The following is a 26,941-nucleotide window of genomic DNA, read 5'->3' on the forward strand; positions in this document are numbered from 1 at the left end:
TTTGTAATAGGGCATAGGGGAAGTACCCGCCCGATCCGAAAGTCAAAAAATATGTAGCCTATTTTTATCGGGGACCAACCCTGTACATTCGCTGAAAGTTTCAGGAAAATCGATTCAGTAGTTTCGTAGATATAACATATTTAAAAGAGTGGGCGTTGTCCAGTCTTAATGCCCCAAATAAGCACGTAAGGTCGGAGACACAATCGCCATTGACTCGGAAATTAATTTTCAAAGCGATACATTTGTAATTGTTGCAAATATTGCATTTTTACAAAAATAGGGCATAGGGGAGGCACCCCGCGCGATCCGAAATTCAACCAAATGTATAGCCTATTTCAACAGGGGGCCATCACTCTACGTTCCCTGAAAATTTCAGGAAAATCTGTTGAGTAGTTTCGTAGATATAACATATTTATAAAAGTGGGCGGAAAAGTGGCGTGGCCAATTTTTCTTTGCATAAAAACCTAAACTGGACTATGACTAACATTTCCACAAAAAATTATCCAAATCGCTCCAGCCGTTTTCAACTGATTCAATTACCAACAAACGACAATTGAGTTTTATATATAAAGATGTGTATAAACAGCAATTCTTACGTTTTATCGACCAAAATGACCAAAAACTGCCAAAATTTGTTGAACAGGGTGGTCCCGTTGTGTGGGGTCTAAACCAAAACATTGACCTATGTTAATAATTTTTGGTATGAAGGATTCATATCTTCTAAGAGGTCAAAACACCAAATTTCAGCCGAATCGGTCATAAGTGTCGCTAAAATCCACAAAATATCTAAAATCGGACGGTACTTTTATATGAGGGCTATGATAAAAATTGGACCTATTTTCAAAAAAAAATATACATACTTGTTTTCTACACTCTGAAACCCTTAAATATGAATTTTAAGGAAGGAAAATCGGTTGATAGCTGTTGGTATTATCGTTCTATTTCAATTGGATACTACGCACAGTCACAACAGGTATTTACAAAAAATTCTCCCATCTTAAAATAGAAAAATCCACTTTATTTTAACTGTGGCAAATTTGAGCATGATTTGACTTCTGAATTTATTAGTACAGACCCCCTGCTATCTTTCAAATTCGATTTGGAGGTGGACATATTTGGACATTTTTTTTAAAAGTTAAGTATATTTAAAAAATATTTGTAAAAAATAATTTTTAATATATATAAAAACATTGATTTTATTACGCTAATTTCACAAATTTCATCGTTCTTTTTGTATATATTATGAAAGTACTCATTAACAGCTTCCCGATTCATAATAACTTTGGTCTCAATTCTGTATATTTATGCAGCGACGCAATACAACAAAAATTGTATATTTTACAGCACATAGTCTGTTTTATTTTTACATAAAAAAGTGTCAACACTGGTACTGCGCCAATCAACGAATACTAACGTTATTTACAAAAACTAATTATTTTCAGATGACTTGATGCATTTTTATTATTCTGTGCAAAAAAAAAATTAAAATTTCGAAACTTCAAAAATAGGGTTTTGGCCAAAAATTTCCTGATTGAAACCTATGTGCAATGGGTGGATCCACTGTGCAACGGGTTCGACATTTCATATTCGAACAGCTGGTGTGACACTATACGTATTCAATATGCCTTGAGTGAAAAAAGCAACATATAAATTTATTCTGCTGCAGAACCTGCAAAAATCTTTTTTGCCAAATTTATAAAGAAACAAATTGTCAAAATGTCAAAACTAGCAGACTTTTTTAATTTCTGGTACAGAGTAATTAACTGCGTGAACTTTTATATTGAGCTCTATACACAAGTTTTTAAATTTAAACAAATTTGATTTTTATAGCAATTTTTATTCATTTTACGACATCCTTAGAGGTAGTTTACACTATCTATCAATGTCATAAAAGCATTCCATATCTACCCACGAAGGCAATTTGGAGACGTAATTTTATTATATTTTTGTTGGGGTGGACGCACAGAATAAATGGCGTAAGAAAAATCTCCAATATTCCACATATTAGTGAATATTTAACGATGGAAAATTTCATGTCGTATGACATTTACATATAGTGTAAACTACCCCTTAATAAACTTTCACATTTTGTGAGGAAGGAGCAAAAGCAACAATTGGATTCAGAATTTCGTGAACTAAGGTTTTTGGATTTTGAGGAATAATTAAATAAAAAGTAGTAATTAAAACTTAAAAACTAAAACAGAAAATGGATTATACCCGACTTGTTAAAGAAGATAAACTCGAATATTTATTTACAAAATGAATTGAATATCCATTTTATGTTTCATGCAAAATAATATGTCTAAATGAGTGTATTTTAATTGTTGATGATTTTTTTGATGAAAATAATCTGGCAGCCCTGGCTGGAAGTCGTCTGTTAATACAAAAAGTCAGCAAAAAGAGAGCGATTCGAGAGAGACATTTTGACAGTTCTTTTACAGAGAGTTTGCAAGTTCTTGCTGGACAAATTTCTTTTAGCAACCACTTGCAACTCTTCTTCTTCCTGATTTTAATTATTTGGTGTTTTATGTTTGTGAAAATTAAAAACAATTTTATTGTGGAAATAGCAAACTAATTGTATTGTTTTTTGGAGAACAAAGTTGAAAAGTGGAAAAATTGCTTTTTGGGTAATTTTCTTTTATATTTTTAATAAAATACAACAGTTTTGCTTGCTTTGGTTCCTTTAATGGCAAGTCAGTTGGTTGCTTGCGAGTTTGCTGGGAAGGTGTCTGTTTACTTTTTACAGTTTTCTTGCAAAAGAAAATAAAAATTCCTTACTCTCTAAGAAAGTTCTTACTGGACAATTCCTGCTGGGAAAGTAACCAGACAGACTTATTATCGCCATTCTACTATAATATAGTATATCTGCATGAAGTACACATATTGTGACGAAACGATAAACAAAAACCATACAAATGAAACACACATTATTTCTGGGTGAGGCGCAAAAAGAACATCCAGTATTTTCATTCACTTTTTCCTTTCAATTGTCTTTTTTTTTTTGTTGCTTTAGCAATATGTATTGTGCATATGTACTCTTGTGCGGACGTACATATGTGTGTCTACATGTTTCGTTAAATTTCTTTGAGTGTACAATTTTGGCACTGAAATCACTTGGCCAAAGTGGACGTTCCATTGGTCGGGCGATGAATGTCGCATTAAAAGCTAAAAAAGCCCACCAAAAGATTATTTGATCGACGTATTCGAATTATAAAATACATCTGTGCTTTTAGTTCTAAAGCTCAAGAGATTACCGGCGGACGTCTTTTCTTGTTTTTTTTTTTGTGCGCTGAACGGAAAATACAAAATACGTGAATGAAAAACTTGTAAACGGAACAAAAAAATATTGGTCGATTATTTGCACTAAAAGTCGACTGAAAAACAAATGTTAAATCACATACCTATAGAGGCAAAATAATTGATGGACGATTTATGGCTTGATTAGGCCTGCAATAAAATATCTCAATCGATCGTTTGATTACGGAGCAGTAAAATCAAAACAAACAAAAACCTTGGCGACAGTAGCAGTAACTGTTGCAATAAATGAATCTGAAATTGCAGTGTAAGTTGCCAACAGACAGACTCGTTTTATTTCTAATCTCTAATCACAGCAGACACCAACAACCAACTAGTGCCTGTTTAATAACAGTAAAGTGAAGTGAGATTTTTTAATCTAGGCACTTGTGTCCATAGACATCTACTATGGCGGGAGATACGTAGTACAAAAATCAAGTAATGTTATTTGTCGTCTCAGCAATTCGAAAACGTATGACAAAAATAAAATATATATATTTTTCACGTGATACAATTACATGACCATCGAACACAAAAAACAATTAGACATTGGTGTTTTTTTCTCAGAATTTGAATACACTTGTGAAAAAGAGGGAGCACTTACCAAGATCAATCCTGAATTAAAGTGCTACCAAATGTTCATTCATTCACCATGGTGCGGTAAACGTTTTTAGTCACCACTTAGAGCAGTGGAGACCAACAAAATACAATCAAAACGAAAACATGTGTGAATGTATGAGTGAAAAAAGCAACAACCAAATGATGTTTATCGTTTGTTTTTGTTCACGTAAAGTGTGCGTGAGGGCGAAAAGCAAATGCAAAGACAACTCAGTGGAATCGCTCAGTATACTGTCTTTGCAAAACAGTGCATCCCTGACTTAGAGTGAAATATTTTAGAGTTGGGCAATCTCGTTCAATTGAACGATCCGGATCACTTTCCTCGTTTAAAGACGAATGAGTAACATCATAAAAACCAACGTGTGAAATTAAGTATACGCAGTTTGTCAAAGAAATTACCGGTGTCCATTGAACGAGTTAGTGATCCGGATCGTTCAATTGAACGAGATTGCCCAACTCTAAAATATTTCATGGCTGAAATACTGAGGGGATTTACCACCGCAGCACAACCACCTTGCACTCAGAAGGTTTTCAGCGGTGGCAAATCCCCTCAGTGTAATGTTGGCTTTTTCCTTTACCAAAAATTTCTCTCTCCATTGTTTCTTCATATATTTAAGCTTTTTGTCGGGTTAAAGTCCTTTATGAGGATTTATTTGACATAGTGCAATGGAATTGGCAATTTAAATGCACCGAATTTACTAAATTTGGCTCTGGTAAATTTGATGTTTGTGTGACGAATCGAATTCAAATTCGTTCGAATTACTACCAAGCCCCTGTTGTTGTTGTAGGAAATGTTTGATTGATTGAAAATAAAAAAAAATTAGAAATTTTTCGAAAAACAGAAGTTTGGTAGTAGTTCGAACGAATTTGTATATAAACCGTCTTCGTGAAACATGCCATAAGGCTTTATAATCGATAAATCACCAATTTTTTAAATAAAAATGAAATGCCGTTCGTTAGTAATTGCATTAGTTGAGAACGGCTGGACCGATTTAAATCATTTTTTAAATGTTCGTCATAGACCAACTTAGGTTTTCGTGGAAAGAAAATTTTACCACGCCCACTTTTTCAATTTTCAATATCAATTTTTCTACAAAAACTACTGAACCGATTTCCTGAAATTGCCAGGGAATGTACAGGGATGGCACCCGGAGAAAATAGTCTACTTCCACTATACCCTTTTTTATACACTCCACCATAATATGGAGGGTCATTTCTTTATTACCCATTACCCGTTTTTATACACTCCACCATAATATGGAGGGTCATTTCGAAATATTCATCGGAGACCCTATAAAGTATATATATTCTTGATCCGGGTAAAATTCAAAGTTGATATAACCATGTTCGTCTGTCCGTCAGTCTGTCTGTTGAAATCAATATACAGTTCCCAATTTTTAAGATAGAGCTTTGTAATTTGGCATAGAAGTTTCTTTTACTCCTAGGATGTTTGATCGGTCTACGTTTAGATATAGCCCCCCATAGAACGGTACCACCCGATTTTCGGTATTTTTAGCGTTTAAGCCTCATTATCCCACCGAAATGGCTGAAATTTGGTACTTAGTCTTCGTTGTGGGTATAAAACTTTCCCCCAGAAATTTGTCGGTATAGGTTCAAGCCTTCATATTTGGTATTTGGCCTTCATTTGGGGTATTAAACGTTCCGCCTGAAATTTGTAGGTATAGGTCCACGCCTTCATATAGCCCGCATAGAAGGTACCTCCCGATTTTCGGTGTTTTGAACGTTTAAGGCACATTTTCACACCGTAACAGCTGAAATTTGGTACTTAGGCTTTGTTGGGCGTATAAAACTTTCTCCCAGAAATTTGTCAGTATAGGTCCACGCCTTTTTGTAGCCCCCATAGAAGGGTACCTCCCGATTTTCGGTATTTTGAAGGTTGTGGTCAGAAATCTGGTAATTCGTCTTCTTTAAGTATAAAAACTTTCCGCCAGAAATTTTTAGGTATATATCGACGTTGTGATATATCCCCCTGAATTTCGGTATTGTGAAGGTTAGCCACATTGTGAATTTTGGTGAATTTTGATATTAGTCTAAAAGGAAACTAATTTTTCCATTTTACTTCAATACAACTCGTGGTGGAGGGTATAACAAGTTCGACCGGGCCGAACATAACGCCGTTCTAACTTGTTTTAAATTGCTATATTTACAATAAGTACGAATGTATCAGTTTGAAAATTAATTTGCGAGACAATTGTGGTTGTGTCTCCGACCTTACGTATTTATTTTGGACCCAAAACCATATGCCATATTTAAAAAAACGCTTTATTTGCAATAATTATGAATGTATCGGTTTCAAAATTAATTTTCGTGACAATGGTGGTTGTGTCCTTACGACTTTACGCACTTATATGGGACTCATAGACTTGAGACTTTCATAGACTTTCAAATTTGAAATACATGGATTTTGTTTTTGTTTTGAGTAATAACGCACTAATTTAGGTTTTGCCTTAACAATCAATACGGGTCGGCTAGTTTCAAATAAAAAGTCATAAACAAATTTGATGAAATATGTCTCCTATTCTCAACATAAAAAGTCTTCAGATGTTGTACATTTATTCAATACATGAATATTTTGATAATTTCGTCATTTCCGATTTGTAAAAGAAAAACGTGAAGTGGCATTGTTGCCAAAAATGTCAACCCACAAACAAACAAACAACAAGTAAAAAAGTATCAGTCGGCTTTGCCGACAGAGATATACCCTCAGCCTGTGCAAAATGAAACACTTTTTTCAAAAAGAACTTATGTATTTAGGGGATTTACAAATGTTCAAAAATTTTGCGGAAAAGGTATTTAAAGGAATAGACCGACATAGACCATGGTGGTGCCATAGGGGGTTTTTACACCCTTCGGGCTGTTTTCTCAAGAAGTATGGACTTGAAACAACTTTTACCATCGTAATTGAGGCAGCGAATGTAAGTTGCTTCAACAAAAATCAAAGTGATTCAATAGCAGGTCTTAAAGTGAACTTATCCAAAAGTTTGTGTTGGAGGTACGGGATGGAGTGGACAAATATAGTCCATATTCGAACCTGATCTATATCTGGTAGACATTATGAGCATGTGTAAAGTATGGACCAAATCGGTCACTCCCATCAAGAGTTATCGTGCGCACAATTTTTCCGAATATTTTTGAACTTTTGTGGGGTAGGTACCTGAAGGAGTGGACCGATATGGCTTATCTACGAACTTAACTAAGTTTGGAAACAATATTACGAAAGCCAAATTTTGGCCGGAATCGGCATATGCGTTCGAGAATTATCTTGCGCTTCCACCCATAAACGGTATCATAGGGTTTGTTTTTCAACTTTCAGGCTTTTTTTTCAGGAAGTATGGACTTGCCCCTGAGGAAACTTGTACCTTTGTATAGGGGACAGTGAATACAAGATGTTACAACAAAAATCAAGGCGATTCGAGGGCAGGTCCTAAACTGAACTTTTCCGAAATTTTGTGTGGGAGGTACTCGAAGGAGTTTACCGATTGAGTCCATATTGGAACCTCATCTAAGTCTGGTAGAAATTTCATAATGTGCAAAGTATGGACCAAATCGGTTACTCCCTTCAAGAGTTATCGTACACACAAATTGTCCGAACATTTTCGAACTTTTGTGGGGGAGGTACCGGAAGGAGTAGATCGATATAATCCATCTTTGAACTTGAACTAAGTTTGGACAAAATATTACGAAAGCCAAATTTTGGACCGAATCGGCAGATCCGTTCCAGAGTTATCTTGCGCTCCAACCACTACACCGGTGTTATAGGGTTTTTTGTACTTTTCAGGCTATTTTCTCAGGAAGTATGGACTTGCCCCTAATGAAACTTACAGCGTCGTATAGAGGACAGCGAATACAACTTGCGTAAACAAAAATCAAAGCGATTCGAGACCAGGTCTTAAACTGAACTTTTCCGAAATTTTGTGTGGGAGGTACCCGAAGGAGTGGACCGATTGAGTCCATATTGGAACCTCATCTAAGTTTGGTAGAAATTACACGACGCGCAAAGTATGGACCAAATCGGTTATTCCCTACAAGAGTTATCGTGCGCACAAATTTTGCGACAATTTTTGAACATTTGTGGGGGAGGTACCTGAAGGAGTGGACCTATATGGCCCATCTTCGAACTTAAATCGAATCTGGACAAAATATTTCGATACTCAAAATTTGAACCGAATCGATTGATCCGTTCGAGAGTTATCGTGCGCACCAGCCAGCCAGACAGACAGACGGACAGACAGACAGACAGACAGACGGACGGACATTGCTAGATCTACTCAAAATTGTCTGAAACGGATATCGTACAAACATACTTGGGGTCTAAAACCATTATTTCGATGAGGCACATTTTTGGTCGTATCAAAGTGTAAATACCCTCTTTAGCCTAAAGGCTGAGGGTATAAAAAGTAGCTACATATGTTTGTTTGAAATAACACAAAGATGTTTTCGTTTATAAATTTACCGAATGAAAACACATTTTGGTTTTTACATCAAACGATGTTTGTCCGTCAGTGAGAAACAATCGAAAGCTTTTAGATTTTCTTTTATATTTGTGTTAAAAAGTTCGAACGAAAACGTTTTGAATATAAATTAATTGTTTTGCTTAGAATTCCGCTAAATTAATTTCGATAATTTCGAATAATAAAATGAGCATTGGCCCATCAAACGGGCAAGTGTACAGTGATCAATTTCCAAATATAAAAAAATAAAAAATTATATTTGAATTAATTCTCTTTCGAGTTGAGCCTAAAATAATTTACACTAAATTCCCTTAAAGCTTGTATATTTTAATAAAAAATATGTACACATTAAATTTTTCAGTAATTTCGTTTTATAGCAGGTCAAAGTGGCGTTAGTTCGAATGTTTGCCAGCAACGTTTCGTAATATCAAATTTGATTACATATTAGGCATATAAAAATGAATTATTATACAAAAAATCGAAATTTCAATTCATGAAGTATTCATCCATACTTCTCTCATTCCTACAATGTTTATAAATGAGAAAAATAAAAAAATCGCATGAGAGCTTTTTAGAAAAATCGCGGTTTTCACGATTTTGCTTTGAAACTGCGTGTCCTATCAAAATGAGATTACAGAAAATGTTGTGGCAGTGATACAAAATTGGACTTTATGATATTATCGTAGGTTTTACCATTTTTGAGATATAGAAGTTCAAATTGGCACAATTCACTGACTGTATCGTCTCCTTATAAAACAATGTCATACACGGTGCGACTTAACTAAATTTAAATGAAAACCGCTTACACCTGGGAATTTTTTGGGGATTCTGAAACAGCAATGTTCATAGATGAGAAAAATCCAAAAACAAGAAGAAATCGCTGGAGAGATTTTTAAATAAATCGAGGTCAAAATTCACATTTTTAGGTTTATTTTAGGTTTTCAGGATTTTGCTTCGAAACGGCAACCTATCGAGACTAAAGAAAGTGTTGAAGCAGTGAAAATTCTCTACAACATTATCTTTAGTCCCATTTCGATAGGACTTGCCGTTTCCAAGCAAATTCCTAAAAATGTGAACTTTAACCGCGATTTACTTAATAATCGCTCTGGCGATTTTTTTTTTGTTTTTGATTTTTCTCATCTATGAACATTTTAGCTTCAGAATCCGCAAAAACGGCACATTGTACAAAAAACCAGTAAGGAAAGGATCAAAGTCGGACGGGGCCGATACACCACTGTTGACATGTTAAATTTATTTGGATGTATGGGAGCTATATAGAACGATTTTAATATAATTTGCCAAACTTATTTCTAGAAAAGTTTTCATAACATATTCCCAATTTCGTCAAAATTGGTTAGATATATCGAGTTTATTACTAGACAAAATTTCATTACCCATTCCAAATTTCATTGAAATTATGCATACATACATGGCGTATTTGGTGTATCAAATACAAGAAAACGACCGAAAGCTATATATAAATCTCGACCGAATTCAATATGATTGGCAAATTTAGTTCTAGACCAAATTCCGCCACACATTCCAAATTTCATTGAATTCGGACATATATGTATAGCGTGTTTTATGCAACAAATACTTGAAAGCGGCCGAAAACATATATGGGAGCTATATCCAAATCTAAAATCTGAAGTGGTTTTGATGAAAATTGGGCACATTTATTTCTAAACCGTATTCAGTCACACATTCCAAATTTGATCGAAATCGGAAATATATAGCGTTTTTGGTGCAGCAAATACTTTAAATCGGGCGAAATTATATATGGGAGTTAGAAATCTGAACCGATTTGCACCAAAAACAATAGCTTTTTTCCTATTGCTAAAAATAGGCAGAATCGGGGAATAAATGCGACTTGTACTTTGCGAACGTACGGACATGCATACATCAACTCAGAAACATGGACATGCATACATCAACTCACCAAAAGGAACTATGGGTCTATCTCTTTTCCTCATGCATGTTACATATAAATGCGCAAAGACATAATACCCCCTACCACAGCGTGGTGTAGTTCAGAGATATAACATATTTAAAACAGTGGGCGTTCCACAGTGTAAAATATCACATATTATGGTCCAAAATTCATATTTTTCATTCCTGTGCCCTCATAAGTACTTGTGCAAAAATTCATCAACCTAGTAAAACTGCATAAATTTAATATGTGATATTTTACATATTCCATTTGAAGGCTATTCGTTTAAAATTGACCGAGTTATAGCAAAATCGGGCAATTATATATGGGAGATGAATCCAAATCTGAGCCGATTTTTGTAAAAATCGGTGTAGCTACTCAGGGGCCAAAGAAAATAACACATATTAAATTTGAAGGCTATTCGATCAAAATTGAACGAGTTGTAGCAAAATCGGGAAAATATATACATGTATAGGTATATATGGGGGCTATATCCAAATCTTGACCGATATATCTCAGAAGGTTGCAGGGATGGGCAGAATGTTTTTACACATTTCGCTTCAGAAGAGATGTCCAATAAACGGAAATCAAGAGCCAAATTGTCAATCAAAAGATATACTCTACGAAATATTAAGAATTTATATTTTTTTATTTTTAATTCTTGATAACTGTACAAATGCCATGTGCAGCTGATGTCAAATTAAATATTTTTCATATTTAAAAAGCTATAACTTCGTAGACAAAATTCATTCAGATTCGACGTATCTGATGTTTTTACGGTAAGAAGGAAACGTAAACATATATAAAAGTTAACTTCACATTTTTCGATTTTTGTCCACTACGGCAACACTGTGCGTGGTCGGGTCGCAAATTAATTTTCAAGCGGAAACGTATATAATTTTTTCCAAATAATGTGTTCAAAAAAATCATGCCTCCTCTATGCCAACCCTCCAAAATTCATTAAAATATATTTCTATTTTCACCATGGGACAGCATGGAACACTGAACCGATTTCCATATAATTTGACACACTTATTTCTAGACCAAATTCCGTTACACATTTTAAATTTCCTTGAAATCGGACTTATATAGCGTGTTTCGTGCACCAAATACTTAAAACGGCCGAAAATATGTATGAGAGCTATATCCAAATCTGAACCGATTTGCACCAAAAGCAATAGCGTTCTTCCGAAGGCTAAAAAATCCCAGCAAAATGTTTGCCTCCAAAGATGCAGTTAACTCATATGTACAAGTAATCTGGAAGTGCATCAAAATATGCATTTTCACTCATGATTTTTACAAGAGCGTGACTACTGAAAGATGCACTCCATTAGCACTACATTTTAACTAACCCTTAGGCACTGCATTTTAACTATACCTTTGGAATCGCATTTTAACTAACCCTTTAGGGTAGAATAGGATGCAGTCCAATTTGCATCGAAAGCACGTGTTTTGATGCAGCGCTTAGGATTGAATTTAAAGTCACTCTTCGGAATGTGTTTTTATGCAGTTCAAAGATGCAGTAAAAATGCAAGCCATTGCAAACTATCCAAAAATAATAAAAAAAAATTTATTGTTTGTGTGAAACAAGAATAATAAGAACTTTATTACATTAACACAGATAATAGAATTTATTCATTAAATTCAATCGCAACTGAGTTTGTTTCGTCCGCTTTCCATTTAATCCAAGCTGAAATGTTTTTGCTTCATCAGTAGACTGCGGAATCCTATGCAAATGCATATATGGTTAGAATGGTCGTAGAGAAAATCTGATTAGACAGAAACTCGTTTTATTACAAAATAAAACGAATTAGGCCCAGAAATTTTTGCATATTTTGCATATTCTGCATATCGTGCATATTTTGACATATTTGTACATATCTGCATAAAAAGAGCATATGCAAAACTATATGCAAAAATATATTCAAGGATTTGTGGTCTAAATATCCTACCAAAATGGCTGAAATTTGGTATTAAGTCTTCGTAAGGGGTATGCAACTTTATAACTGAAATCTGTCCGCATAGGTCCACGTCTTCATATAGGCCCCATAGAACGGTACCTACCGATATTCGGTATTTTGAAAGTTGTAGCTTCAATATCCCACCGAAATGACTGAAAATTGGTATTTAGTCTTCGTTGGGGGTATAAAACACTACACCTGAAATTTGTCGGCATAGGTCCACGTCTTCATATAGCCCCCATAGAATGGGACCTCCCGATTTTCGGTATTTTGAAGGTTGTGGCCTCAATATCCCACCGAAATGTCTAAAATTTGGTATTTGGGTTTCGTTGGGGGTATAAAACTTCCCACCAGAAATTTCTCGATATAGGTCCACGTCTTCATATAGCCCCCATAGAACGGTACCTACCGATATTCGGTATTTTGAAAATTGTAGCCTTAATATCCCACCGAAATGACTGAAAATTGGTATTTAGTCTTCGTTGTGGGTATAAAAGTTTCCACCTGAAATTTGTCGGTATAGGTCCACGCCTTCATATAGCCCCCATAGAACGGTACCTCCCGATTTTCGGAATTTTGAAGGTTGTGGCCTTAATATTACACCGAAATGGCTGAAATTTAGTACTTAGTCTTCATTTGCAGTATTAAACTTTCTCCCAGAATTTTTTTGGTATAGGTCCACGTCTTCATATAGCCCGCATAGAACGGTACCTCAGGATTTCTGGTATTTTGAAGGATGTGCCTTCAATATCCACCCGAAATGGCTGAAATTCGGTATTAAGTCTTCGCTGGGGGTATAAAACATTCCAACTGAAATTTATCGGTATTGGTCCACGTCTTCATATAGCCCCCATAGAACGGTACCTCCCGATTTCTGGTATTTTGAAGGATGTGCCCTCAACATCCCTCCGAAAAGGCTGAAATAAGGTATTAAGTCTTCGTTGGGGGTATAAAACTTTCCACCTAAAATTTGTCGGCTTAGGTTCAGGCCTTCATATAGCCCCATAGAACGATACCTCCCGATTTTCGGTATTTTGAAGGTTGTGGCTGTGGTTATACATTTCTCTATTTTATTGACTTGTGTGAAGAGAATTTTAAACAGAAAAATTGTACACATAGACATTTTTTGTACCTATTATAGAAATATTTGTTGCATAAGAAAATATGTAAAATGCATAAATTTTGCATATGCAAAAATGTATGCATTTTGCATAATTTTGCATATGTCATATGTTTCTATTGCAATGTAATCAGAAGCAAAAAATATGCCCAGTCCCAAAATTTGACATGAATCGGACCAAAAATAGGGGTTGCATAAAATTCCGCTGTCTATTCATCAGCTAACGGGGTTCTTGTATTGTCTTCCCATCACCAGTTGAAATTTCGACAAGTACTCCAACAGCACTTCATTAGGAAATTGCAATTTAAATGTGAGAAATGGATGTCAATCGTTGGCTCGCATCCAAATGCTGTTAAACTGTAAGGAATTGGAGTGTTTTTTTCACGACTCCGATTGAACTGCATCCGGATGCTGTTAAAATGTGAGGAATGGATGTCATTCTTTGGATCGCATCCGAATGCGGTTGAAATGTATGGAATGGAGTGCCTCTTTCACGACTCCGTTTGACCTGCATCAAAACATGCCATGAAAGAACTAGTCTACATTGCACTACTTCCAATTTATTTTGCTGGGATGGTATTCCTCAATTTTAAGCTGAATTGGATAATAAATGCAACCTGCACGTTGCGAACGGACATGCATTAATCGACTCAGCAAGTTATTCTATGTACAGCAAGTTATTCTATGTACAGCAAGTTATTCTATGTACATATATCCCTAGAAGGAACTGTGAGTCTATCTCGTTTCCTTTTGTATGATGCATACAAATGCACAAAGACATAATACCCCTTACCACAAGGTGATGTACGGTATAAAAAGGGGGCGTTGTCGTGCCTTTAGGCCCTATAAAGTGCCTAAGGTCGTAGATGTAGCCACTATTGTCTAACAAATTAATATTTAAACCGATACATTCGTAATTTTTACAAACATTGTGTTTTAAAACCCCCAAAAAGTACCCAGGGCTAGGTCAAAATCCATTCATTTTTAAATTTTTGCCCAGGGGTTTCGGAAAATGTACCCCTGTTCAATGTTATATACAATGTTAACATTTTTGTAAAAACCAAATTTAAAACGATTACATTTGAAAACGAACTATTCTTTTGACCTTTACATATCGCTCATTTACTCAAAGAGTGATACATGTCAAAAAATACAGTTTCGAGAAAAACGTGTTTTAAGTTGAAGATTGCAATTTGACTTCCCAACTTAAAAACAATATTACACAAACATAAAATAACTACTTGGACCATCTTTTGTAAAGAGCTAGCCAGATATCAGTGCTAAATTTCTGTACAAGATTTGAAGTGTTTTAGTGCTTCAAAAACACAAAAAACTTATTTGTTGAATTATTCCAAACTCGCAGTACATTAGCTGTAACTCGTTGAGTTTTAGGGACACACCATAAGGTAGAAGTCATAGAAAAAATAGAAATTGCTAGCTCAGTAAACTCATTTTTTGAGATTTTTTGAGATGCACATATATAGATTTCCACTACAGGGAATAACTAATAATGGCATTTAAAACTCAACCTCTATCAGGATGAGGAGAACATATTGCAAAATAACGATATATATGTATGTAGGTCATAGCTAACATATAAGGGTACGCAGGTTTTATTGCCCTGGAGATTGAGTTTTTGCAAAGTCGTGGGCAGGACTGCTATATAGTCATAACTATATTTTTAAAATATCCGCAAGCAAAATATTATTTTAACTTACATTAAAAAATGAATTTAAGTAGTCACCCTTCAAGTTCGAAAATATAGAAAAACTTCAAGAAAGGTAGCAGATATACTATTTACATTAATACCGAATTGCTATAATTAATCACGAATCTTTAGTGAGTTTTCCACATATTTATGTGTGGTGAGAAACACTCTCATTCTAAATAATACACAACCTTGAAAAATGTTTTACGTATAAAAAACAAAAATGTAAGCAATTGGCTTCAACGGCCGAAAACAGTCCAGAATTTATTACAAACAACAAATACATATTGAAAATTGTATTTTTAGTTGATAAAACTATGGTATAGATAAAACATTGGCCATTTTAGCAAAACAATGGAAAAAAGAACAACAATCTGTTTGTTTAGCAAAACTTGAAAATTCAAAACAGACGCCAAAATGTCCCCAAACGACATACAGCTGAAAAAAATTAAAACCAAAACAATTTTAGTCACTCTGGTTTCGGCTGCTCTCATGTGGGGGCCATTCGAATCCATAGTCCATGGTAGGTATCGTAAATGTGATGTTAGGTGTGTGCAGTTGTCAGTAAGTCATTTCGACACTGTGACGATTTGTTCGTTTTCTTCTCAGCGACAAGTTGGGCAAAATGTTATTTTTATCCAATTTTCCGGAGCTAAAAGAGGAAATTTGTTGCACATTTGACAGAGAGTATTAAAGAGTAGCAAATCTTCTCATTCTCTGCGATTTTAATGGGAAATAAACAGATATGGAAACGACAAATATCCAAATCTATATTGTTCAACAGAAATAAAGAAATTTGATTTATTATAAACTTCGTGTTATACCCTACACCACAACGAAAAAATGGTTCTAAACTAGGTCTGCTCATACAACTACAAATATATTTTGTTATTATGTATTTTTTTTTTTTTTTTTTTTTTTGAAAATAATAGAAATATAATAACTTTTATTCCATTCAAATATTGAAAATGGTGCCACAAAAACCATTTTTAATTGATTTGATATATGAATTAAAACTATATATCATATATAATTTTTTGTAATGATATGATGATAAATTTAGTGAGAAACAAAATGTTATGCCATTTTGGTTATGTCGTGTGGCTCCAAAGCTTATTTTCAGTTATATATCTGTTTATAGCTCATATAGAAAAATTTTCAATGACTTTGTGCGTGAGCTCCGAAGAGGAACTTGATGTATTTTGAAGAGATATTTTACTACGTACAAAGTTTCGGCCAAATGGAGTAGTCAATTCGCAAGTTATAGTGCTTAGTTAGTGCCGGCAAGTTGGAAGTAAGGACTTGTCGCCGAAAACTGTACCGTTGTAAAGGGCCGTGCGGGCCCTTGTGCGATAAGCTTAAAAGTTTTGTGTGGAGGTACCCGAAGAAGTGGATCCATATATTCCATATTTGAACCTGTAGTGCGATTTTCTAACTCATTTTTTGAGTTACCGACAAAAATCGGTAACATTAAAACGCAAAATTATGAATGAAAACTTCAAATAAAAGTTGACAACACTGTTGTTATCGGTAGAAAATGAGTTAGTGAATCGCACTACTAATCTATGCCTGGAAGAAATATAATTTAAATTAATTCTCTGTCGAGTTGAGCTGTTATGGACCTAAGAGGTACATAGGAAAATTAGGAATCCATCAAAGTCCCACACTAAAATTTTTAGTGGGTGGAAATTCGTACAAAAATTGTATATACTAATTGTACTTGTGTCAATTATGGCTGCGATTAAGAGTAATCGACGCTCGAGTACTGTGGCAATAGCCAGAGTCTTAAACAACTCTAATCACTAATGGTTTTGTCTATAAAATCAACTGAATTGCCCAATAATTGCTCAAGTTATTGGAAAAATCGCCACAAGGACAATAGCCTGTTTGGTCTACCACCAAAGGACTTTTGTTTTCAAACAAAATTTAAATAAAATATTTACAGTTTTGGTCGTAAATTCAACTAAAAGTATTTTTATTGTCCTTTTTCTTAAACACTCCTATTTTTTTTTTTTTTTTTTGAACAACAAATTGGAAGACGGTTTATAATGTTGGTGTTAACGGTAAATAATTTAAAGCAAAATGCCACATTTCTGTTAATGAATTAATAGTTGGGATGTTAACAATGTTATACAAATACAAAATTGGCCAAAATGGAGAAGTTTTACCATGTTTTTTGGACGATTCCCTTTTGTGCACATACACAAATTATTTTGAACGCAACTGCATATATGTAGGAGATATATCCAAATCACCAAAAGTTAATTCTCGACAAGATTGAACCTTATGACTTTTTCCTATGTTTTACCATTTACCATACACTTCTATATCTCAAAAATGGTAAAACCTAGGAAAAAGTCGTAGAGGTCAATCTTGTCGAGAATTTTCACTGCTACAACATTTTCATTAGACTTATTACGATAAGACTTGCGGTTTCCAAACAAAACCGTGAAAAAAAAAACCTTAAAATGTGAACTTTGACCGTGATTTTTGATTTGATTATATAATTTGAGGCAATAAGTGTAGTTATTCGAATTCATTATTTCTCCAAATATTTTTTAGAACGCCTGTTAGACTCTATACTTATAACATGTTTATGTGCATTATCTCGAGTTTTTGACATATATTGTATGAAAATGACAACTTCAATCGACTGGATTTGTTAAATCCAGCATTGTCTAATATTACAGTTACACTAGAGTTTTTTGCCGGGTTAACCCACTTCGAGAGAATTAATTTGACGTTTGCGCTATGGAATTGACATTTGAAATCCAAACCCAATGGGTTAATCCGGTTAAGTATAACCGAGGTATACATGTATGAATGGCTAACATACTTACAAGCCTCATATCCTCTACACACAAAAAAGTTGAATAATCAATAATTTGCTCACTTTTACATTTTCAATTGGGGTACAGATACAATATTTGTAGAATAGTGTAAAACTAATTCCATGCCTATATTTGATCACGTAACAAGGTGGGTCTTTCCACAAAAATCCAATAACTTTGTGTTTTGTTTAAGGAAAATGTATAAACAACTTTAAATCTATTGCCTTGCAAAAAATAGTTTTAATGGTCTTTCCGTTAGTCAGTCGATCTGTCCGCCTCGTACTGTGTATACTTGGACATACATACAGATGTTTGAATTTGTATATATTTAGTAAACGAAAGACACATCATTAGATTTATTCTCAATTCGTGTTGCCAAATGGAGGATACATTGGCGATCAGACACACCGAACCGAATATCGAAGAGAATAGGCAAGACAGAGTGCCAAATGTCCGTTGGTTTGCCAGCCAGTGGTGGTCGAAGGTGGATTGTTTTAGTAGTCTGAGATGTTTTGAGTTTGTGCTAATTTTTTAGTATCTTTCGACACTTTGCACCGTGATCATCGCAGACCGACCACCATACCATAACCACTGGCGTCATCTATCCCATTTGAACGAAATCCGCCCGAGAGTGAGAGGAAAAGAAAAAGTACGTATTACGTTTTGGCCAATTTCATAATTATAGAATCGCTTTTAGTTTCTGTATCCGTTGGCCAAGGAAAACGTTTTTATTGTATATATTGTGGTCGACGTAGCATCGGCTATATTTAGAAAAAAATTCATCACCGTATTCGAGTGGTGTTTCGAAATAAGAAAATGGGGGATAATTCTTGCTGAGGACTGCAAAAAATTACTGCCATAGTAGGTCACATTGATTTTGCCAGATTTTACTAAATCACACTTTTTTTCTCTTTGTTTTCCACTTGCAGTTGATTACTTAAAAGTTTCATGTACCAAAATCCCGGCAATAATAATTCATTAGCTGGAGGAGGAGCAGGCGGTGGCCGAGCTACAATAATAAATTTCAACTCCCCAAATATGGATTCCATGCAGCAGCAGCAACAACAACAGCAGCAAAATATCAATTACAATGGAATGCAACAGCAGCAGCAGCAACAACAACAGCAGGGCCCAAATGCGGTCAACAAGAATATGCGCAAGAAACCCTATGTTAAGATTACAGAACAACCGGCCGGTAAAGCGTTAAGATTCCGTTATGAATGCGAAGGCCGTTCAGCCGGCTCAATACCGGGTGTTAACTCCACACCCGAAAATAAAACATACCCCACCATTGAAATCGTAGGCTACAAAGGTCGTGCAGTGGTTGTTGTTTCGTGTGTCACCAAAGATCAGCCCTACAGGTAAGTGGTGTAATTCTAATTTCAATTATTTTCAAATTATTTTATTTTCAATTGAATACATCTACAGGCCACATCCACACAATCTCGTTGGAAAGGAAGGCTGCAAAAAGGGCGTTTGTACCCTGGAGATAAACTCGGAAACGATGAGAGCTGTGTTTAGCAATTTGGGTATACAATGTGTCAAAAAGAAGGACATTGAAGCAGCGCTCAAAGCACGCGAAGAAATTCGTGTGGATCCATTCAAGAGTAAGTCGGTTTTATATGGCCTGGACTGAACTATGATTTAACTAACTACTGCTAATGTATTTTCAGCTGGATTTTCACATAGATTTCAACCTTCAAGTATTGATTTGAACTCAGTTCGGTTGTGTTTCCAAGTGTTTATGGAGAGCGATCAAAAGGGTCGTTTCACCCAACCACTTCCTCCCGTAGTCTCAGAACCTATATACGACAAAAAAGCCATGTCGGACCTTGTCATTTGTCGACTATGCAGTTGTTCGGCCACCGTGCTGGGCAATACACAAATCATTTTGTTGTGTGAAAAAGTAGCCAAAGAAGATATCGCTGTTCGTTTCTTCGAAGAGAAGAATGGCCAATTAGTCTGGGAGGCATATGGAGAATTTCAGCATACCGATGTACACAAGCAGACTGCCATAGCATTTAAAACGCCCCGATATCATACCATAGATATAACTGAACCTGCTAAGGTACAGTATAAACTTGGGGACACTTTGTAGAGTAAACTTTTCTATAGGTTTTTCAAATTATTCCAGGTCTTTATACAACTGAAGCGACCATCAGATGGTGTCACCAGTGAACCGCTTCCTTTCGAATATGTACCGCTTGATTCAGGTAGGAAACGATTTTTGGATTTGCGTCGGAACCTGAAAAGGAAACCCGACTATGATATATTCCATGAAATCTTAAGTGTCGCCGCTAGTGAAAAGCAACAAATACCAACAACAGCATTGGAGGTCATTGACTTGAATACACCGACCAGTGAGCAACCGTCATCAGAAAATCAAACAATTGTTTCCGAACCGACTACCGACCAGACTTTGACGAACGAACCGTGTGACGAACGCCTCGACGACGAAGAAACCAAACGACGTAGCCAACAAGAAATCGATACAATTATAGATGAAAAGATGCGAGAGTTAGAGCAACAACAGCAACAAGAGCAATTGAGCGCCATGCAACAAGTGGTGGAGATTATTAACACTGATGAAACGCAACTCCAAGGCCAAACAAACGAAGAATCGGCAACTGTCCAAGAACCAGAACAGAATACCAATGAAAAAATTAACGAGTGGATGCAGGCCAATGAAATGCAGCAACAAGAGGGAGCCGCTTGCGGCAATGAAACGGAAGACAAAACCCTAAGCGATCTTCTGGAACAAGTTGCTGAACTGGACGAAATATATACCGAACACGTTGTTCGACGCGACACCTACAACAATGTTCTGCTCAACGAACTAAATGGCATTGATGCCTGTGTCCCCGAACCGAATGCAGGATTGGTTGATGGCGGTCAAACAGCCATGGATGTCGAAGACAGCTTCGATGATGCAGCTACCTATAGTAGCTTACAGATTGCCTTCAAGAATCCAATTACCATACCCATGGATAACATTATGCCACCCTCACCACCGGCAACTATTCAGACAGATATCGGTGGCGACTGTAGTAATTATGATCCTGTCGAGGTAAGGTCTAGCCCAACAACAGCGGTCAGTACTCCAGATATTGCACAACAACCACAGCAGCAGCAACCGTCTCCACCACGACCAGCGCCTCCTAGAACCCTGTCATCGCCCCATATGCACGTAACTGCTGTGGAACAGGAAAAAGTACCACCTCTACCACCAAAACGTCTACGTAAACAAGATAGCAATGCTGAAAATCGTTCGATTGAAGCAAATATAGACGATGCAGGGCGTAAAATGCGCCAACAGGCTCCAATTTTAATAACCAAACCAGCGGATCAGTTACCTCCAACGAAACGTCTGCCACAAAAACCTGGCTCAAGCAATACCTTACCTCGGCAAAAGAAATCAGGCTTCTTTTCTAAATTATTTTCGCGACGCAAGAGTAAGTCTGATCTCAGTCAAGCTGGAGATCTTGAGACTGCATCTAGAGGAGCTTCCAAGGCTGCAAGTCCAGACGCTAGTCGTGAGCCCAGTATTGGTTATTTCGATTTAAAGGATAATCATCGGTCATCATTGCGATCAGCGAAATCACTTCAACCACCCTCTTTCCCCACATCGCCATCCAAAACACAGGAAAAGATTGGCAAACCGGTGGCTCGCAGCGTTAGCAGTGTATCAGGCAAACGTCGTCTCCTGTACCATACCAACGCTGATGTTATACACATTCCCCTAAAGGGTACATTGTATCCCGATGAGGAATATTCTCATGCAAGTACTATAACATTGGCCAATACTTTGGACCAAAATACAGTGTCCGCTCTGGAGCAAGCACAAATACCCATTACCGATGGCAATATGGAGCTGGTAGCCATTGCCGATCGTGAGGGTTTACGTAATTTGGCAGAAGGGAAATTCAATGTTGAACTTGACCCTACCATGGATCTTACAGAGGCTGAACACTATGCCCTATATACGACAATGCCACCCAAAGCGACAGCTAGTGAATTTGATGAGGCATCCGCTTATTACGCTCCCGTTGATGCAGGGGAAATACTCTCGCCCGAAGAGGTTGCCCAGAGATTGTTGGCTGCCAATCGTCAGAATTAAAACATTACAGCTATCGATCCAAAAATATGTATGTGTTTGTTTATTGGTCGTCTAATCGTGACGGCTCTTGTAGCTGATTAGAGAGAAGAATTCTCTTGGAAAAAAAGCTAACAAAAAATTGTTGTGTGCTGAAGGAGACTGGAATGTTATACTAGCGCTGGCTGGTGTTGCTCTAGCTCTCTCTCTTGCTCGCTCTACTCTAATTTGTATTTGAATGTGACACCGCCCTCACAAATTTACTCCTGCCTGAGGTGAGGTCGTCACAGTGAAATTGTGTAATTTGCCAAAAATATTTGTTTTTCAAACCAACCAAACAACAACAACAAAATTTATATTTATAAAGTCTATCTCTCTGTATCTCAAAATAACGATGCTCTTTGTTAGGAAACAATTGTTTGAGCAGAACCTTGCTATTGTTATCTTCGGATATTTGTTTTATTTTTTGTATGACGAAGAAAAATCATCGCAGCACCCCAAAATTGTGGGGTGTGTAAATCGTAATATCGATCCAAACAATCGATTACAATTATTGTTGAATTGTTGTACTATTGTCGACGGGCTCAACTGATAAAAGAGGAGCCCCACGAATCTAGTCTTTTAACTCAAGAAACCAAAGAAATCGCATTAGTTTGTAGTAACTTAACCAATGAAAAACTAAAAACAATCTTACATAAATTTACATACATATATGCAAAATTTTTTATTTATATATTAATATATACATACCTATAAATTATTTATTTATTATGGTTATAAAATAAAAACAAATGCACAAAACACGTAGGCACTTAAAGATGCATACATACATACGTCTGAGTGTATGTATGAATAATCTTAAAAATTTGTATTCTAAAAAAATGATTTTGTCAAAAAAACTTGTTATAATAATTTGTATTGATTTTAAAGAAAAATTGTAATGGGATCATCAACAAGAATCCCACATACATACATATATTCGAATTTACCATTCTAGATTTTAAGAATGTATCCTAATTATTAATACTATATGTTTATTTGTAATATCCACAGCTATTGGTATTTATAAGTTAGAATTAAATTATAATGAAATGGAAAGGACGAGTACATGTTCGTTCAATCACTTCCTTTGTCGTATAGAATTTGCAAATGTATTTCGAAACCAAAAACAAAACAACAAAAAATATATCAGTAACAACTACTCTTCATTTTAGATCCCGCGCACTTGAGACGTAAACGCCAAAAAACGAATGGCGATCCGGTTCATTTGTTATTGCAACAACAGCAGAAACAGCATCAAAATGATCATCCTGACGCCCGTAAGTTATCCTTCTCTCTCTTTATTGGTGTTGGTTGGGTTGGTGGTTTTGGTAGTATTGTTATGGTATTATTGCTCAATTTGTGAAATTGATTTGATTACAGTTTATACATATACGTACATATGTTTGCGCAGTGGCATTCTTCCACTTGTTTGCAAACGATCCACTTATGGTGTTTTGAAGAAAACATTGGAAAACAAAACAGAAATATGAACTATTTCTAATGGTCTGTTCCTTTACTTTCAAAAATGGTAACAGCGGCAAAAAATGTATGGTTTTTAAAGTAAGGGAACACTTTGCGGGTAAAAAGTGGTAACCTCAGGCATGTAAAGGAACACGACTTATATGTGTCGAGTACACTATGCAACACTGAAAATGTAAACAAATTCTAGTATGCATTTTTTGAAAACACATATTGAGACTACAAAAACCCTATAAGGGTTTTGTCCTTTCAGATATACAGGTACTACAGTTTTTTTGCATTTATCGTCTTTATCTCACGATTAGGAATTTGGCCTTGCTGTCTTTGGTAATATTGTAGCCCTAAACTAGTAGAACTTATCTTTTAAAAAGAACACATAAACTCTATCTAGGACATCAACATCAATAAAATATTGAAAATTTGAAAGTCTAAAATGCTTACTTCATGTTGTTTAAGCGGTATTTTGCATCATATCTTTTACAACGCGTATTTCAAACACCAACAGTTTATTCTCGCATTTCGGATTTCACCACATTATTGACATCTTTATTAAATTGTCGTTGAAACATATACTGAAAACAACGTGATAGAGGCATTTTACTCTTGTAAAGAATGGCCTGTCCAGAAGACTTATGTATGTATTACATTCCAGCGAATATTTTTTCAAAAGAAAACATTAAGAAAAACATTAACGGTTTTGGAGATATTGTGCGATATGTATACAAATGATTGAAATTTTCGATATTTTATAACATTTGAGGCAATAAATGTAGTTTTTCGAATTCATTATTTTTCCAAATATTTTATTCTTGCCCTTATCTACAAAGATGAAGATTCACATAAGTAGGTTTCAGAAATATAGCACAGGATTGCTTTAAAAAGTCAATATTTAACCATGTTTAGATGAGGCCATAAAATTCAAGCTGGATCGCACATAACAAAAGCCAACTAGGCTTTTTGTCGTTTGGGTCTGTACTTTCAACAAATCCTCATCTCAAATTGTTTGCACAATACAGTAGAACCTCGATAATTCGTAATTCAAGGGACCGGCAATTGTATACGAATTATCGAGGATTTCGAATTATCGAGGTTAAAATGCGAAGGAAATGGCTTCACGGGACCGACAGCCTATACGAATTATCGAAGATTACGAATTATCGAGGTGCGAATTATCGCGACTCTACTGTATTACCTTAAAAATGTTGCACAGTGTTATAAAACAAAAATATGCCCAAGGGCGAAGATCTGCTATTTGAAGAATCTGGGAGAAAACAGTTTGGGGATAACATTGCAATATGTAAATACACCTCAAATAAAAATGGGAAGAACTGCTTTGCATACATAAACTTTCAATGTATGGCGAATGTTTATTGGCCCCACAACATATTGCAATGTTTTGAATTTTTGGGTTTCCAAATATGTAGTTAAGTTCGGAAAAATATTCGAATATATTGTTGTCGATTTTAACAAAGAAAATAATGAACGGGTAAATATTAATTTATTATGTGAACACATGTTTTGGAATAAATTGTGTTGACGGTAGTTTTCATATAAATTTGTCGGTACAATTGAGTCAGACATTTTTTGTAAATGTATTTGATCGAAGCAATTACTTTAGGTGACAGCAAGGCGAATGAGGGATTTGATACAAAAGGCAAACTCAGGCCTTCATTTGCTGTCAAAATACATTTCTTAAGGCTTTACCTAATTAATTGCGTGTGCGACAAAAAACAAAAACAAAATACATGTATTTCAAATTGAAAACAAAAGCAAATACATGTATTTTGTTTTTTTTTTTTTTTTTGAACGCACACGCATCACGCAGTTAATTAGGTAAAGCCATTAATAAAAAATAGATAACAAATATTTCCGTTCTATCAAAAATGTATGTGTACAACATCATTATTTAAGCTTCACGGAAATTATTTTATAGTTTCCTTCTTTCTTTGGTGGATTCTTCGCGCAAAAACTTTTGACAGCAACAAATTATTTTGCAAATGCTGTACAGCATCAAATACACTGAAAGAAAACTACGTTGTATCAATGATATTTTTCATTGATTTTGAATCAACGTAAGACTGAGTTTCATAAAAAACCTTCATTGTAATGACCCTGTGCTATAGTATTAAGGGGTGACCCCCACTTTTAAAGCCCAAAAAAGGCAATTTTCAAAACAATTTAAAAGAAAAATCGATCTATGAAGGACTAGTTTTTGATGTCCTTGATACCCCACAAAATTTTATGATAATCGGTTCATTAGTTATTGAGTGAGAGTTGGCACCGGTTTCAAAATATCATTTCGAGAAAAAACACGTTTTTAGTTTCTATGTTACATACAAAACACAATAATTGTTTCTATTCCAAAGCTCATATTTCAGGCAATATTGTTTTGATCGACTTGAATTTTACCACATATTCTACGCTACTTCTACTTTAAAAAAGGCTAGTATTTTTTTTCTGAAACTTACAAGTGGGGGTCACCCCTTAACATGACAGTTTGATAAAGTTGTAACTTCTAACTACTATATTAAATTAATAAAGAAGTATCATTGCATTAATGAGGAATTTTCATTGGAATAATGAAGAAACTCATTATTGTTATTTAATGAAACTTTGTCATTTATTAAATGAAACTCTACATTGCTTCCAAATCTATGACTTATTTTCTTTCAGTGTATAAAAAAACAACACATTTTAGTTTCCTTTGCCTTCTCAGGTCGAAGGTCATTATTTGTGAAATGTATCAATTTAATAGAAAGAGGTATCATGACCTAAGGAGAAATATTAAATAGCGAAGTCGCACACGTCTAATCAATATGCTACGATCGTTTCGCTGGTGGTTATTCGGCTCATCACGCATATCAAATGTGAGTGGCTAGATAAAGATCGATTTTTCATAACTTCTATTTATACGAAACCTTATTGCAGATATGACAGAGGGTTTGTTTTGATTTACTGAAGAGAAATTAAATATGTAATAACAATTGGATGCATATACACATGTAGCAGATCAACTGTCAAATAGATGAAATAGGGAGAAAATATATGTATATGGGAGCTACATACATACATATGTATATGCAAATCGTAACCGTTTTCAAAATAATAATAACAAATTGCTAGATTTCATCAAAATGTTATAGATGAAAACATGATTGGTGCGTCAATTATAGTAAATCTGCCCAATATATACATATATGTATTTATATTTGGGCGGCCCAAAAAATGACAAAATTGTTTTTTTTTTATTTTTTTTTTTTTTGAAACGCCAACCCCTTAATGTTTTCTATTTGATCCAAAATCCTTATGCATATATGAAATTTTATGGCGATCAGTTAACCTTAAACTGGGCCTACAGAGGGATATTTGTTTCCGTAGTAATCTAAGGGGCCA

At 35.2% G+C, this 26,941-nt stretch overlaps 1 protein-coding gene across 49 annotated transcripts in view; it reads left to right on the forward strand.

The window, feature by feature from the left end:
* The window catches only part of LOC141394483 (embryonic polarity protein dorsal-like), a 108,607-nt gene that overhangs the window by 61,943 nt on the left and 19,723 nt on the right, over positions 1–26,941 (forward strand). For 33 of the 49 annotated variants that reach the window (XM_073968914.1, XM_073968900.1, XM_073968920.1 and 30 more), the window contains 5 exons: positions 18,864–19,295; positions 19,363–19,541; positions 19,608–20,002; positions 20,069–20,147; positions 23,242–23,346. In XM_073968914.1, coding sequence (XP_073825015.1) covers positions 18,883–19,295; positions 19,363–19,541; positions 19,608–20,002; positions 20,069–20,147; positions 23,242–23,346 — 1,171 coding nt within the window. In that variant the 5' untranslated portion in view covers positions 18,864–18,882. Of the gene's footprint in view, positions 1–3,003; positions 3,563–18,264; positions 18,796–18,863; positions 19,296–19,362; positions 19,542–19,607; positions 20,003–20,068; positions 22,713–23,241; positions 23,347–26,941 lie in introns of those variants that run through there. The other 16 variants (XM_073968884.1, XM_073968881.1, XM_073968885.1 and 13 more) reach the window with 5 other exon arrangements.

This window comes from Musca autumnalis, unplaced genomic scaffold, assembly GCF_047663935.1.
Source record: "Musca autumnalis isolate F117 unplaced genomic scaffold, ASM4766393v1 scaffold_2, whole genome shotgun sequence".
Classification (NCBI taxonomy): Eukaryota; Metazoa; Arthropoda; class Insecta; order Diptera; family Muscidae; genus Musca; species Musca autumnalis.